Raw genomic sequence first — 15,653 nt, forward strand, 5'->3', positions numbered from 1 at the left:
GAACCAAACGTGGGTCCTCTGCAAGAACGTGGGGAGGGTTAAAAGCTACTGAAATAGAGCGAGCTGATACACATCTGTAACCTTACCATAGCGGTGACGGCCAAATGCAAATTAGAAGTTCAAGACTGTCCTACACGAAAACATCTTGGATAAGGAAACCCTGGCGCCCAGGGCCCAGCAGCTTCTTCCACAACAGCTCAGTCTGAATTTGGAGAAACACACACACACACACACACATACACACACACACACCACACACGCACACCACACACAAAGCAGACAGCCCAGCTCATTTTTCTTGAAAAACACATTTATTTCTGTAAACTGTTGGAATGCCAGAGATGGTCCTCATAGCCCAGTCCAGTGCAGTCTTCTTCCCCAAAATGAAAAGAGCGAGGATAAGGAAAAGAGCTGTCCTCACGCGCTCACGAGGGGTCATGCCTGCCTCAGCTTTTCTTTAAAAGCAAACAAAGCCATCTTTTCGAATGTGTGGTGCAGACCAAGATTGCAGCCACTGCCGCCTTCCAGGTGCCAAGGCCTGCGCTGCCTCCCGGCTTGCAGGGGACCTTTCCACCCTGGTCACCCTGGGGGCCCTGAGGTTGACCCTGAATTCCCTCCACCGCTGGACTCAGACCTCTCATATTCAGAAGGACTTCGCCCAAAGGGTAGTTTAGACCACATGGCAGAGCCACCGCCAGGCAAGATTTAAGGCAAATTATCACTTCGGACTTGGTCCACACCAGACCTAAACCTGTCCCTGCCAAGCAGCATCTACCAGATTTACATAGAGCTTAGGCCACTCTGAACAGGGTGGGGGTGGGGCCTGGAGCCATGTCTAGGGGGCTCCGAGGAGCGTGTGTGAGCTCATGAAGGCTGTGGAGTATGCACAGCTCCTGGCATGGTGGCCGGCAGAGGGCTAGCAGGAAACAGCCAAGGCAAGCTGGGATGGTACCCAGGCCAGGCCCCAGCAACCGGAGGCCAAGGTGGCTCAGCCCAGGCAGGCCACAGTGAGGGAGAGGGAAATGCCCGGCCAAGGGCCACTGACAGAGGCACCTGGGATCTGATGGTGCGCATGGCCCTGGCACCAAGATGACTTCTCTTTAAAACAAAAAGGGGGCAGGTACTGAATGATGCTTGGTGAGCTTGAGAGGGTCACAGAGGGGCGGGGTGGGGGACACGACACACACAGGAGTGGAAGGGTGGGGTTTGCACACACTGGTGGCGCCGGCGCCTCTCATGGCTCCTCCTCCCTGGTGGGCTGGTGACTCTGAGGTGGCAGTCTCCACCAAGGTGGAGCAGGCAGATGGCTCTGAGGTGTGGGGCTGGGGCTACTCTGTCTGAGCATCGTAATTGGCCCCTCCGGCCTTCTTCAGCTCGCTCCTGATGAAGTCTTCCTCCAGCTCCTTCCGATCGCTGATCACAAACTCCTTTGCAAAATTCTGCAAGGACAAAGAAGAGCTCAGAGTTTCTGTGAGGGAGGAGGGGGCAGGTCCAGGGTTGCCCAGGCAACGCAGCAGGAAGCCCTGGCACCCCAGACACTTGCAGAGGAGTGCAGTAAAATCATGCCAACAGAGCCTGCGCCAGAAGCCCGATCAAATGGACAGGGATGCCATGTCCTCTGGGCCACGGGTGAACCCAAGCATGGCTCCTGGACTGTCTCATCCTGGCTGTGTTACCGTGGACAGGTCCCTCTCAACGGTCATCCACCTTCTTCAGCTCTAAAAACCCACCAGAGAGGTTGTGAGGTTGGAAAAGCAGGTCAGAGAAGGAAGGGGAAAGAGGAGCTGGACATGGTGGCCCATACCTGCCATCCCAGCATGCAAGAGGCTAAAGGCAGGGGAACTACCATGATTCTAGGACCAACCTGAGCTACATAGTGAGACCCTATCGGAAAAAAAAATCACAGGACGGAGGGAACAGAAAAAAGGGGGCTCTGACTTGTGGCTACTGCTCGCCTGCATATGTTACTACTGCACCCGGGATTGGGAAAAGCCGGGATAACAGGCTCTCACACGCCGGCTCAACCATTACCAGGCCTGAGTGCACCAGGGGTATCCCCGCCTTTCCACCCACATTCAGTAGTGAGCAGGGCACTATCGGTGTTCAGTCTACAAACATGCCAGGCTATCGTTAGGAAACGCACCGCTTCTGTCACTGCTTTGGGTGCAGGCTTTGCCCCATAACCTGAGGGCCTGGCCCAGGAGGGAAAGAGTGAAGCAGGTGGTATCTTATCAGATAACCCTGAGCCGTGAGGGTTACGTTATTTTATACGTAGATTATACACTACAATAAATCAAGAAAATCTCAAAGGAAGACAAAGAAAGCTGCCAGAAGCACGGGTCCAAAGGTCGGGGAATTATCCACAGAAAGGCGTTGAAGGTGGCTGTGCAACCCTGTAAAGTCAGCACTGGGGAGCTACAGGCAGGAGGCATGGGAGTTCATGGCCAGACTCAGCAACACAGAGTTCAAGGCCAACAAAGTCTTGTGGTAAGAGGAGCATGCACATGTGTGCGTGTGCGTACACATACACACACACACACACACACTGCACATCAGCACACATGCATGTAGCTCAACACTATACATCATAGAACATTAGAACCAGTCCTGGGGGAGGAAACTAGGACTTAGTCTCCTTAGGCAATGATCTACCACTGAGCAACATCCCCAGGCCTGTGGCACTGTTATCAGGACTTCCGTACACACACACACACACACACACACACACACACACACACACACACACACACACACACAGTGCTCTGGTACCGAGACCAAGCCACGGCATCAAATATGAGACCCCAACTATGACCCTGGGACTGGACACCTGAAGATCTACCTAAGAGAAACGAAATCACCTTGGCTCCTAAGCACATGCCCCGATCTCATGGCAACGTGATTCACCAACAGCCATGCACCCCAGATAGCTAAACAGATGAGATGAGGCGGTACACAGAGCTCGGCGGTCCCACACGGTGAAACATTAATTAGTCAGCAATGAAAAGGAATGGAGTTCAGATGCCTGCTGCAACATGGAGGAGCCCTTAAACATGAGCAGAAGCAGGCAGTCGCAAAGGCCACCCACTGTCTGGTTCCCTTGACAGGAAATGTCCAAAAAAGGCAAATCCACAGAGAAAGCAGATCAGAGGTGACCAGGGGTGGGAGAAGAACAGGAAATGACAGATACCACCTAAAATTGGACGTGGTAAAATCGGCAGAGCTCTTAGAGATGACCGTAAACCAGGACGGGCCGGAAAGCCAGCTTTCTCTATGCCCTGAAGTACGGCTCTGCCCAAAATCCCCCCAAGAGCAACACTTAAAATCCCCGAAACAATCAAGATGTTTCCAGTCTTCATTTTACAGACAAGACAGAGTTTGAAGACCCACCCAAGGTCACAGAGCTGGGACTGCTGCCTTGGACTGGGAGTGTGGCTCAGGAGAAGAGCGTTTACCTCAGCAGGCCCGAGGTCCTGGGTTCAATTCCCAGCGCCCCCCCATCCCCCGTACTACTATACAGATATAAAGAAAAGATGGCAAAAAAAAAGATCTTTGGAACTAGGGAGGAGTGGTTAAAATGCTTAATTTTACATTAAATGGCTTCCACATCAATAAAAACAAAATAAGCAAAATTGACATAGCACCAGGAAGACCAACCTCTCAGCTTTCTAGATACCATGAGCAAGGCTGCCAAGACATGGAGGGATATGGAAGAGGGGTTAGTATCAGTCAAGAGGAACTAGTATTAGTCAAGAGGGACTAGTATTAGTCAAGAGGGACAGCCTCACACACTCTCTGAGCCCACTCTGATACAGTGGCCTTTTACATGGTTAAGATAAGACCCCTGGGCAGAGCCAAGACAGCTTTGTCCAGCCCCTTCCCACCAGCCCCACTGGCCAGCACTGCTAAGTAAAAGCATGTGACCCAGACAATGGAAGGCATGGGCCTCGGTCAGAAAGAGAATTGAGAGCTGACTTGTGTCTCAACTCCCAGTTCAACCCAACGGCACAGGGGAGGGGCAAGAGTGTCCCAGCAAGGAAGCCAACAGGCTTCGAAGCCTGCAGAGGAAGTTCAAAGTCCCCTGCTTGTGGACTGCCATATATGGCAATCTAAAGAAAAGAACCTGAAGTCTGTGTCAGGAACAGGCGATAAGGGTTAAGAAATCTAAAGGGAAGTGTTAGGGGCTGGGTGCAGCTCCAGCTAAAACCACAAGAGTGTGAGCCATCACATGACAATCAGGCAGCCTGGTGCTCACACCTATAATCCCAGATACCTTTCATCCCAGAACTCTGGAGACTGCCCAGGACCTTGAAGCCAGTTTGGGTTCTGTAGCAAAACCATCTCAACAAAACAAAACAGGGGCTGAGGATGTGGCTCAGTGGGCAGAACACTTGCCCAGCATGTAAAGAGTCCTGGGTTTAATCCCCAGCACTGCACAAACCAGGCATTATGGTACAGGTTTATAATCCCAGGTAGCAGCAAGAGGATCAAAAGTTCAAGACTGGGTGGGGAGATGGCTCAGCAGGTAAAGGCATGTGCCGCCTACCCTGATGATCTGAGATCCCCACAGTGAAAAGAGAGACCAACCCCTGCGCATTGTGTCCTGGCTCCATGCCACTGTGGTGTGCACAAGTCTACACACAAAGGTAATAGATGTGAAAAAAAATTAAGGCCAACCTCAGCTACATATGGAGTTCAAGACCAGCCCAGGCTACCTGACTGTCTAAAAAAGGAGATCAGACCAGTGAACCATACATAGCGATAAATGCGAATGGGCAAAATGACCTAAACTCTCCTATATACCCCCATATATATAACACTCACATGCACACACATACACTGTCTCAAACCATAAAAAAATAAATGCAACCTCAAACTTTGAAGTGTGCTTAAAAACAAACAGCCATGAAGCGAATGCTTCCAAGTTCACAAAGTTTACAGGACACCCAATGCTCCACCCACACGATGCCTTGCTGCGTCAGTCACACGGAACGTTCTCTCCTCTCTGTTGCCACAGAAGACAGGAAGAAGGAGACATGACTGAAGGTGTGCTTGTACTGTGGCTGCCTGCAGAGCCCTGAGCCGGGACTTCAGGGGACGGTAACTGTGGAAAAGCAGTATGGGGTGTGGGTCGTGTGCTCAGCACCCTGTCAGGTCATTCCACGCCCACTGTTTTGGGGGAACTCCAGAGCTAGAGAGCAAAATGAAGAGTCCTACCTCTTAGTTGAGTGGTTTTCTCTTCTAGTGACCAAATAGGCATTTAACATTTCTGAGGTCACTGAAGCTCAAGCGATGCCCGTGGTACCAAGGCAGACCGTGGATTTGCCCTGATGCCTTGGGTTGATGGTCTCATCCACAGTCAGCCAGGCTGTGGCCTCATGGTGAGCCTGGCTGGAGGTTGGCTCTGCTTCCCTCAACCCCCACAAGAGTCCAGGAGGTGGATCTGCACCCACACTGCCCAGTGAAGTCAGAGATACCTGCAGATGCTAGAGGAGACACTTCCTCTGGGGCTCCCATCTCCCCAGCAGCAGACTAGAAGAAGGCAAGGCCCGAGAAGTATTCACTTACCCCTCCATCCACAGTGAGGACAGCGGAGGCTTCACAGCCTTTGGCTAACACCCATGTTATATCCCCTCAACTGCCCCAACCCTGCACCCGGGCCCTCCAGGAACCTTCCAGATCTCAACACCTCCTATGATTCAACCTTCCCTGTACATCCTCCTAAATGAGGTTTCCCCGTTTGCAGCCAAGCCCATTTATGGGGTCCTGTCACCCACGGACAGCCCTGATAAAAGCTGAGGGTACATCTTCCCCACTATTGCTGGGGCAGTTCCTTCCGATCTGAGAAAGTGGGAGAAGTAGGCATCCTACGATGGCATTCATGATGGGCCAATAGGGCATTGCCCCCACAAAAGACTTGACACACATGGCACATTCTTCCCTTCTCGGGTATGAGTTCTACACAATGTCCCCAAATGTATGACTTGGGCACGGTGCTGGCTAGTTTTATGTGGATTTGATACAAGCTAGAGTTATCTGAAAGGGGGAACTGCAATTGAGAAAACGGCTCCGTAAGATCAGACTGTAGGCAAGACGGGAGAACATTTTCTTAATTAGTGATTGAGGCAGGAAGGCTTGGCCCACTGTGTGATACCAGTCCCTGGGTTCTGTAAGAAAACAGGTGGAGGAAGTCATGAGGAACAAGTCAGTAAGCAGCACCCCTCCGCGGCTTCTGCATCAGCTCCTAAGACAGGCTCCTGCCCTGCTTGGGTTCCTGCCCTGACTTCCTTGGGTGATGAACTCCGATATGGAATCCTAAGCAAAATAAACCCATTCCTCCTCAGCTTGATTTTTGGTCATGGTGCTTCATCACAGTAATAGAAGCCTTAAGACGGGTACTAACCTCAAAGCTTACTTGAAATGACCCCCTGCACCCTGTCTCCACTCCTACTAAGCAGTCAGCTTCAGACCAAGAGGGCCTGCAGCACCATCAGGGAGTCTCCGGTGGCACAGGGGAGTCGCCCTCCTGGTATGTTTGTAAAAAGAGCAGAAACCAAGCGACATCCCTGGGCAGATGAAGCCTGATCTGGGAGCAACGCCAGGACCAGAAAGAGCAAAGAGCCGCTCACCTTCATCACTGGGTGCTAGCCACCAAGACGTCACCTGTGCCAAAAGGTCACCTGCCACCACGCTCGACCCCTATACACACACGCAAGTCATCTAAGAACCACGAGGAGAGGAGGTGGCAGAACCCAGGCCTGTCCTTATTGAGAAGTGTTTCGATGGCACACGTGCGGCCTTATGTAAATGTCACACAGCAAGTGACATTGCAGCAGCCCTGAAATGCTGCCAGTTTACCCACAAGCAGCACTCACAGCCCCTGGCGCAGCCTGGCCACCAGGTGTGTCACAGGTCAGCAGCAGCAGTGACCAGCACACTGCAGCTGTTGGTGACCGAAAAGAACACCATCTATCTATTCTGCAAGCAGAGTGGCCCCACGGGACAGTCTCCCATCACAGAGTCCTGTGGCAGCCCTGCTCGGGGGCAGCAGGGCCTGGCAGGGGTGTAAGGGAATAAATGTCGCTCCCTTAAACCTGGTGGTGGCTTCATGGGTGCTCATAGGGGAAGCTTGCAATGTTCAAAAGTCACCCAGCTGTAGCTGTTCTGTGGTTCAAGACAAAGTGAGAGGATGGAACCAAAGGAACAAAACCTACTAAACCCTGCCAAGGCCAACCACCACCGTTTCTGATAGAAGAGGGGAGAGGGGAAGTGACTCATTTCAGGTCTGCCCTTCCTCCTCGCCCCTCCTCCAGGCTGGTCTACACTGTCTGTCTCCACCCCCACACCTCCATACCAGAAGCCCCAAGGCTGCCCAAGTTACCCGTAAGAGTCAAAAGCACAAAGTGCCAGTCTGAGTAATGTCGCCTGAGGCATCTGGTGTCATGTCCAGGACCCTCCCAGGTCTCTTTTTCATGTCTCACCCAGTGACCTTCTTCAAAGGAAGAGGCTCGGGGCTGGAGAGGTGGCTCAATGGTTAAGAGCACTCACAGTTCTTCCAGAGAACCTGGGTTCGATTCCCAGCACCCACATGACAGCTTACAACTGCCTGTAACTCTACCTCCAGGGTATCTGCACCCTTGCACAGACATACAGACATGCAGACAAAATACCAATGCATATAAAGTAAAAATAAATAAATCATTACAAAAAACAAAAACGAAAACCCAAAACCAAGGAAAAGGCTCTTTCAGCCAATGTTCAGTTCTAGCAGCTTCAGGCTTCCATCAAAACAGCCTGTAGCTGGGCAGTGGTGGCGCACGCCTTTAATCCCAGCACTTGGGAGGCAGAGGCAGGCGGATCTCTGTGAGTTCGAGACCAGCCTGGTCTACAAGAGCTAGTTCCAGGACAGGCTCTAAAACCAGAGAACCCCTGTCTCGAAAAACAAAAAACAAAACAAAACAAAACAAAAAAAACAGCCTGTAAAGGTGGCTGAGGACAGGCTTGTCCCACAACACTTCTCAGACCCCAGGTCTCTCTCCTTGAGAAAGTGATCCCAGTGAAGGGCGGTTAGGAAGTAGGTTTGCACATGCACGTGCCACACACACACACCTACACACACACCTCTGTTTGCAAGGTTAAATTAAGTATGTTAAATTAAGTATGCATACAAGTATTCTCCTATCCTTGATTTTAAATTGTCTGCGCACCTCCTTTTCACCCCTAGGCTGACCTTGAGCTTGCTGGTAGCCAAGAATGACCCTGAACTTCAGACTTTCCACCTCTCTGGTGTTGGGATTACAGAAGTGATTACAGTGCCTGGTTTATGTGGTGCTGAGGACCCAGTGAGCTATATCCCCAGCCCCCGACTCTTTTTTGAAGGGCTTCCAACTGCCTGGCTTGAACCCAGTTTTCTTGCTAAAGCAGGCTGGAAACAGGATTTAGTTTAAGCTGCTCCTTGCTCTGCAGCAGCCTGGCCCTCCTGAGCCTCAGTTCCTCCTCCGCAAACAGGAAGAGAAACAATGCCACATGCTGAGGCCGTAATGAGGGCCTTGGAGTGTGCACTGAGCCTGTATGTTTGCTGGGTGCGCCTAGCACTGGACAAGTGCTGACTGGCCCTCAGCTGATTTGTGAGCAATGTAGCTTTTTTCAGCCTTAAGGCTTCAGGGGAGCTTAGGGTTTAGTGGCTGGGCCCTTTCCTTGTTCCCCAGAGTTTATTTTCAATGAAGGGCAGCCCTGGGGCTTCCTCTGGGTAAACATGGAAGATGCTGGTTATGTCCACCAACCCAGTGGCAATCCCCAAAGCTGGGTTGGGAGAGCTGCAGAGAAGTTGCAAGCCTGCTAGGGAAGAGAGATGTCTGCCACTATACCAAAAGCCAAGCAGAACAATGCCACTCACTGTTCCCTGAAACCTATGCTGGCTTAATACTCACTATGGCCATCACTTGCCCATACCCTGGGAGGCCAAACTCCAATGCTGTGGCTCTCTCTAAGAAAAGAGGAGCAGGAGCTCCAGGAGGCCCCAAACTCAGTATTCAGTGGCTCTGGCCCTGTTCTCCATGCTGTGAAAGAGGAGGAGAAAAAAGGGTCTCCCAGCCATGTTCACCAGCCATCCAGGGGTCTGCCTATGTCTCTAGAGCATGAGGATAAAGATGGTGACAATGTCCCACCATGGACACCAGAATTCATGGGGAACCAACATAACATCTCAGCCTTGTTCTAGGCTTTGGGAACATCCGGAACTCATAAAAATCTCCGCTATACAGGGTGGAGAGTCTCTGCCACGTGGATGAGCTGCGGCAGGGCGTGGACAAGTCACCTGCTGGCTACAATCAAGTGCCTTTCACCAACTAGAATTCCCCCAAGAATTCTAAGCCAAAGACCTATGAGTGCGGAATAAAGGCAATTAGTCCCCAACAGTCCCTCTTGCCGGGAGAAAGGACAACCTCGCAGGAGGCGAAGCAGAAAGAAGTTGAAGCTCACAGCAGCCGCTGGCACTCCACTGTCAGCTCTTCCGCCCCCTCTGGGCCCTCCTACACCTATTCAAATGTCTGAAAGACCAAGTCCTTAAAACCTGACCAGCAAGGTATAATTTACTCAAAAAGAGCAGGTTCTTAAAGCAGGCATGACTCATCGGAGAAGGACGAAGGCAACAGATGGATCAGAAGGTCAAGTTTCCGACAGCTTTGGAAACAAAGATCCCTCTCCTGCTCAGGGAGAGAACCAAGGGCACACCACAGGTGGGCATGTCATGATCTAGCAAGAAGGAATGCTGAGCAGACAGAGGTCCCCAGATCCTTCTGTGCACCGGTGTGGACCAAACCAACTCAGGGCAGTTGATCCCATACTGGGAAAATGTTGTGGAATATTCCTATAACTGGGCAGAGATGTGTTCCATTTGTTTATGCTGCATTTGTTTAATTATATAAAGCTATTCTGTATCTGATTCACCTTGCCTGCCTAAGGCACCTGATTGGTCCAAAAAAAAAAACTGAATGGCCAATAGCTAGGCAGGAGAAAGGATGGGGGGGGCACTCTAAGCTCAAGAAGAAGGAAGAAGGAGAGAATGACAAACACACTGCAGGCAGTTGTCAGCCAGCCAGACTTGGAAACAGTAGAAAAGTAAGAAAAGGTGAAAAGCCCTGAGGCAAAAAATAGACAAAAAGAAACCAGTTAATCTGAGTTAAAAGAGTTAGTCAGACATCTTGAAATTTGCAGGCAAATGGATGGAGCTAGAAAACATCATTTTGAGTGAGGTAACCCAGACCCAGAAAGATAATTATCATATATACTCACTCATAAGTGGTTTTTAAACATAAAGCAAAGAAAACCGGCCTACAAATCACAATCCCAGAGAACCTAGACAACAATGAGGACTCTAAGAGAGGCATGCATGGATCTAATCTACATGGGAAGCAGAAAAAGGCAAGATCTCCTGAGTAAACTGGGAGCATGGGGACCTTGGGAGAGGGTTGAAGGGGAAGGGAGAGGCAGGGAGCGGAGAAGAGAAAAATGTAGAGCTCAATAAAATTCAATTTTAAAAAAGGGAGTTAGTCAGAAAAGAGTTAAGCTAGGCCGAGCATTGAAAACTAGTAAGAAGACTCTGTGTCATGATTTGGGGAGCTGGCTGGTGGCCCAAAAGAAAAAGCCTGGAACCAGACAGTGATCCCAGCACTCAGGAGGCAAAGGCAGGCAGATCTCTGTGAGTTTGAGGCCAACCTGGCCTATAGAGCTAGTTCCAGGACAGGCTCCAAAGCTACACAGAGAAACCCTGTCTGGACAAACCAAAAAGAAAGAATGAGAAAAAAAAAAAAGAAAGAAAAAGCCTGACACAGGAAAACATCCCCCTTCATAGTCATCTCTTTAGTATATGAAAAACTGCCTAGGACCTGCTCCTCTGTCTCCCAGATGTTCACCAAAGCCCTGACCTCATCTGGTCTGACCTCTGACCCTATCTAGTTCAGAGAAGGGAAAGGGGTAGAAAACATACTCCATTCTCTGCTACCATGTCTGTAACAGACATCACAAATCAATCGTGGCACCTTCTCCATCAACACTCAACTTCAGAACCCTTCTTCATCCAGAGCCCAAGCAGTCCCTACCTATTGGTCAGCTAATGGGGTAGAAGTCAAATCCAGGCTGGGTCTTCATCTTCTGACTAATCAAAACTGCCCATGGCTGGGGAACCAGCTATGTAGCAAAACCCTCACCCAACACGTGAGAGACCCTGGTCTCCAGAACCACAAAGAGAGAAAGAGAAAGCATACAATTTCTTGTTCCCAGCCACATGCATGCTTGGGAATTTCATCCAAAGAATCAGTAAACAGAATTGTTTTAAAATGACAACACTTAGCCTCAAAGATGTTCACTGTCAGCAAATACCAGATGTGTTCATAATTCAACAGAAAATGAATACATAAGTAAACAGGGCTCGCTTAATTGGTAGAATGCTTGCCTCGCATGCGCAGACCCCTGGGTTCCATCTCGGCACCGGATAAAGAGGGTGCAGCGGCACACACCTATAACCTCGCCACTTAGGGAGGTAGAGGCAGGAAGTTCAGGGACCCAAGGACACCTCAACTGCATAGTGAGTTCAAGACATGTCTCAATACTATATACCAGCACTCCCCATAGCAATTTCAATCCCATTGCTCAGAAGAGGAAACAGGGATACAGGGAGGTGAGAGGCCAGAAACATGATCTTCGGGAGCTTCTAGCTAAGGCTGGCTGAGGTCCACAAGAGAAAGAAAGCACATGACTGCCACTAGACTCAGTCTGGGGTGGGCACTCACAGATCAGGGCCTGGCTGCTGAGCCTAGGGGCCACACAGGCACAATCATGTGCGGTGCAGGCCTGCTTTGAAAGGGACTTTGTAGAGATGACCAGAAGACAGAAAATGGAGAGGCACTGGAAAGGGGGCAGGCAAAGCCTCAGACCACATACCCAGGGAGCTTGGGCCTTGGAATACTATAGGGAGGCCTCCCACCTTCAGGGAGCTGGCAAGCAGGAGTTCCATGGTTCTGCGTTGGGCATGGCTACTAGGCAGCTGGCAAGTGCCACACACAGGCACGCTGACCATGGGCTAGGAGTAGGTCTAGAGTCTAGTGAGGGGCAGCAAGCCACGGCTGGCACAGCACAGTCTTTTGGTTGAAGCAGCTTCATGTGCGTGCTGGACCTCTCCTTGAACAAAGCCAATGTAGGCTCCAACTTCAAAATGGTTTCCCTTTGGTAAGTAAGTAAGATGGCTTGGCAGATAAAGGAGCTTGCTGCTAAACCTGCAACCTGAATTTGATCCCAGTCCCCAAACCCTACATAGTAAAAGGAAAGAGACTCCACGACGTTGCCCTCTGACCTCCACATGCACGCACACACCCACATATCACGCACACATACAGAATATTTTTAAACTCAAATTAATACAAAGAAACTAAAGAGCGCATGAGAGTGATTTGCAAGGCAGGCCTGATCCACTCTCTGATGTGAGGCGGCCTGGCCTGGCACCGGGAAGTCTCCCCTGCTGGCCACCACATTGTCCCCACAAGCCTGCAGAGGCACCAGAACAATGGGCAGACAACAGTGCGGCAGGGTGATCTCAGCCAGGGAGCTGTCTGTCCGCTCAGCACATTCCCCAACTCAGGGCAGCAACTCAGCCCAGCTTCCTGCAGCCTCTGCTGCCCTGAGGCTGGTGGAGAAGGGGACTTTTGTCTAGTTTTCCCAGGCATGGACCTTTCAGTGACCTTTCTGACTTCCAGTCCCAAGCGGGCCTCAATCCCCCATCCTCCTGCCTCCACACTAGAGTGCTGAAGTTACAGGCATGCACCTCCATCTGGCCAGGAATCCCAGCTCCTCATCTGAGTGACAAAAGCATACCTCAACTCCCATCATGCCTCTGAACTAGATGGGACCTTAGGGTAACTCAAATCATAAAGCCCCAGCCCCACCCCCAGACGGCAGTCAGGGTTCTTTGAAGGGACCCGACTATCACAGAGGTAGCAGGCCTCTCTCTTCTGGGGTCCAGACCTTAAAGGGTCACTGAAGCCTGGATGTTCCTTCTGCTGGGCAGAGGGTGGCCAAATCCAGAGAGAAAGAGAACAAATGGGAAATGAACGTTCCCTGAGCAGGGATCCAGCCATGATTCCCTGATGCCCTCACATCCCCATGTAAAGAGCCAGCCAATTCCACTTAACTTCAGCTTCTCAGAGCCTGCAAATCCACGACTGAAAACCAGTATTCCCACCATGAAGGTGCCACGAGAGAAGCCAGGTCCCCGAGTCACCCCCACTTACAGCTCTACTTGGCCACTGTAACCATTCAGAGTTCGCAGAAACCCGAGGCTGGGACTGCAGCTTGGCCCTGGCTGGAACCTCAGCACCACGAAACAAGCACGCAATAAACAACTAAATGAACAACAGTCTAGTCACGTCTGGTAGCTCATTCTCACACTCAAACCCAGAGGCAGAAGTCTAAGGGCAGACTGGGCTACAGAATGAGGCCCCATCTCAACAAAATTAAATTAAAATGCGATGATAATGGGGCCAGCAGATAACTCAGCGGGTAAAGGTGCTTGAGGTGCTTCCGATGAATTTGATCTCTGGAGGTCAAGGAAAGACAGAGAGAACGGACTCTGTAGTGCTGTGCACAGACACTCAGTGTAGCACGTGTAAACGCAAGGAAAGACAGAAGGGGAGAACGGACTCTGTAGTGCTGTGCACAGACACTCAGTGTTGCACGTGCGTGTGTAAACACAAGGAAAGACAGAAGGAGAGAACAGACTCTGTAGTGCTGTGCACACACACTCAGTGTTGCACGTGCGTGTGTAAACACAAGGAAAGACAGAAGGAGAGAACAGACTCTGTAGTGCTGTGCACACACACTCAGTGTTGCACGTGCGCGTGTAAACACAAGGAAAGACAGGAGAGCAGACTCTGTAGTGCTGTGCACATATACTCAGTGTTGCACGTGCGTGTGTAAACACAAGGAAAGACAGAAGGAGAGAACAGGCTGTAGTGCTGTGCACACACACTCAGTGTTGCACGTGTAAACGCAAGGAAAGACAGAAGGAGAGAACGGACTCTGTAGTGCTGCGCACATATACTCAGTACACACATACACACAAATGCAACAGAATTAATTAAGAACCCACTCTAAATGCAATAAAGCTGACCCTCACACTTATAAGCCCTGGAATCCCTCCTAAGGTTCTACAGAGGCCATCCAGCCGGGGCTGCAAGCTGCTCAGGCAGTAAGATGCTTGCATAAACTCAAAGGGAAAGGAAAAAGCTGGGTATGGTCAGGCTCCACCTGACTCCAGCACTCAGGAGGCAGAGACAGGGGAATCTCTGTGAGTTCCAGGACAGCCAGAGCTATATAGCAGAGAGAGCCTGTGTGCTGGCTAGTTTTATGACAGCTTGTCATAAGCTATAGTCATCACAGAGAAGAAAGCCTCAAATTGAGACTATGTCTCCATAAAATCCAGCTGTATGAAAGTCTGTAGGACATTTTCTTAATTGGTCATTGATAGGGGATGCCCAGCCCATTGTAGGTGGCACCATCCCTGGACTGGTGGTCCTGGATTCTATAAGAAAGCAGGCTGAGCAAGCCATGAGGAGCAAGTCGGTAAGCAGCACCACTCCATGGCCTCTGCAACAGCTCCTGCTTCTAGGTTCCTGTCCTGTCTGAGTTCCTGTCCTGACTTCCTCCAGTGATAACAGTGACATAGAAGTGTAAGCCAAATAAATAAAGCTTTTCCTCTCAACTTCTTCCCATCATGGTGTTTCATCACAGCAATAGCAATCCTAAAACACCCTGTCTCAAAAGAACACTTTTTAAAGGCAGCCGGTGTGTCAGTCAGGGAGCCAAGGAAGCCAAGGGAAAGTACCACACAGTTAGTTTGTTTTTGTTTCACTTTATGTGTATGGATATTTTGCTTACATGTATGTCTGTGCATCACATGCAGTGACCATGGAGGCCAGAAGAGGGTGTCAGACCCCCTGGGGCTCTAGGGGCAGAGGGTTTTTGAGCTCCCACATGAGTTCCAGGAACCAAACACAGGCTCTCTGGAAATGCGGCCAATACTCTTAATCACTGAGCCATCTCTCCAGTCCCATTGTCTGTCTGTCTTTCTTTCTTTCTTTCTTTCCTTTTTTTTTGAGACAGGGTTTCTCTGTGGAACTCGCTCTATAGACCAGGCTGGCGCCTCGAACTCAAAGATCCGCCTGCCTCTGCCTCCCAAGTGCTCGGATTAAAGTTGTACGCCACCACTGCCCTGCTCCATCGTTTTTCTTTGCACATGTCACTTGGCCCTGAACAACAGCCAGCCTGAAGGATTGAAGGGCTGGCCACATCTACTCTGGTCACTGAAACAGCAGTTCGGATAAACTAAAAGAAGGAAGGATTCTGGTCTCTAAGCTTTGGGAAATCCTTCTACATGCTCATCTTGCTTCACTAATACAAATTCAGAATTCCCTTTCTTCGGGTGGCTCCTTACCCAGCCCACAAACAACCTCACCATGTACGGTGCTGTGGACACTGCTACTGTCATGCTTTAGTTACCAAACTGTGACAATACGCTCCACTGTCAATCATCAGGTGAACGTGCACTGGGCAAGTGTGAGCTGAGCAAGGGTGAACGTGTTCCTGTGCCAGATGCTGTCCTGGGA

General features: G+C 50.5%; 1 protein-coding gene across 1 annotated transcript in view; it reads right to left on the reverse strand.

Annotated features, from left to right (window-relative positions):
* Positions 1-292: 292 nt before the first annotated feature.
* Cotl1 (coactosin like F-actin binding protein 1) overlaps positions 293-15,653 on the reverse strand; it is a 36,581-nt gene continuing 21,220 nt past the window's right edge. The window contains exon 4 of the mRNA XM_075977450.1: positions 293-1,439. Within this exon, the coding sequence (XP_075833565.1) occupies positions 1,329-1,439 (111 nt within the window). The 3' untranslated portion in view covers positions 293-1,328. The remainder of the gene's footprint in view (positions 1,440-15,653) is intronic.

Source organism: Microtus pennsylvanicus, chromosome 6 (genome assembly GCF_037038515.1).
Source record: "Microtus pennsylvanicus isolate mMicPen1 chromosome 6, mMicPen1.hap1, whole genome shotgun sequence".
NCBI classification, from domain to species: domain Eukaryota; kingdom Metazoa; phylum Chordata; class Mammalia; order Rodentia; family Cricetidae; genus Microtus; species Microtus pennsylvanicus.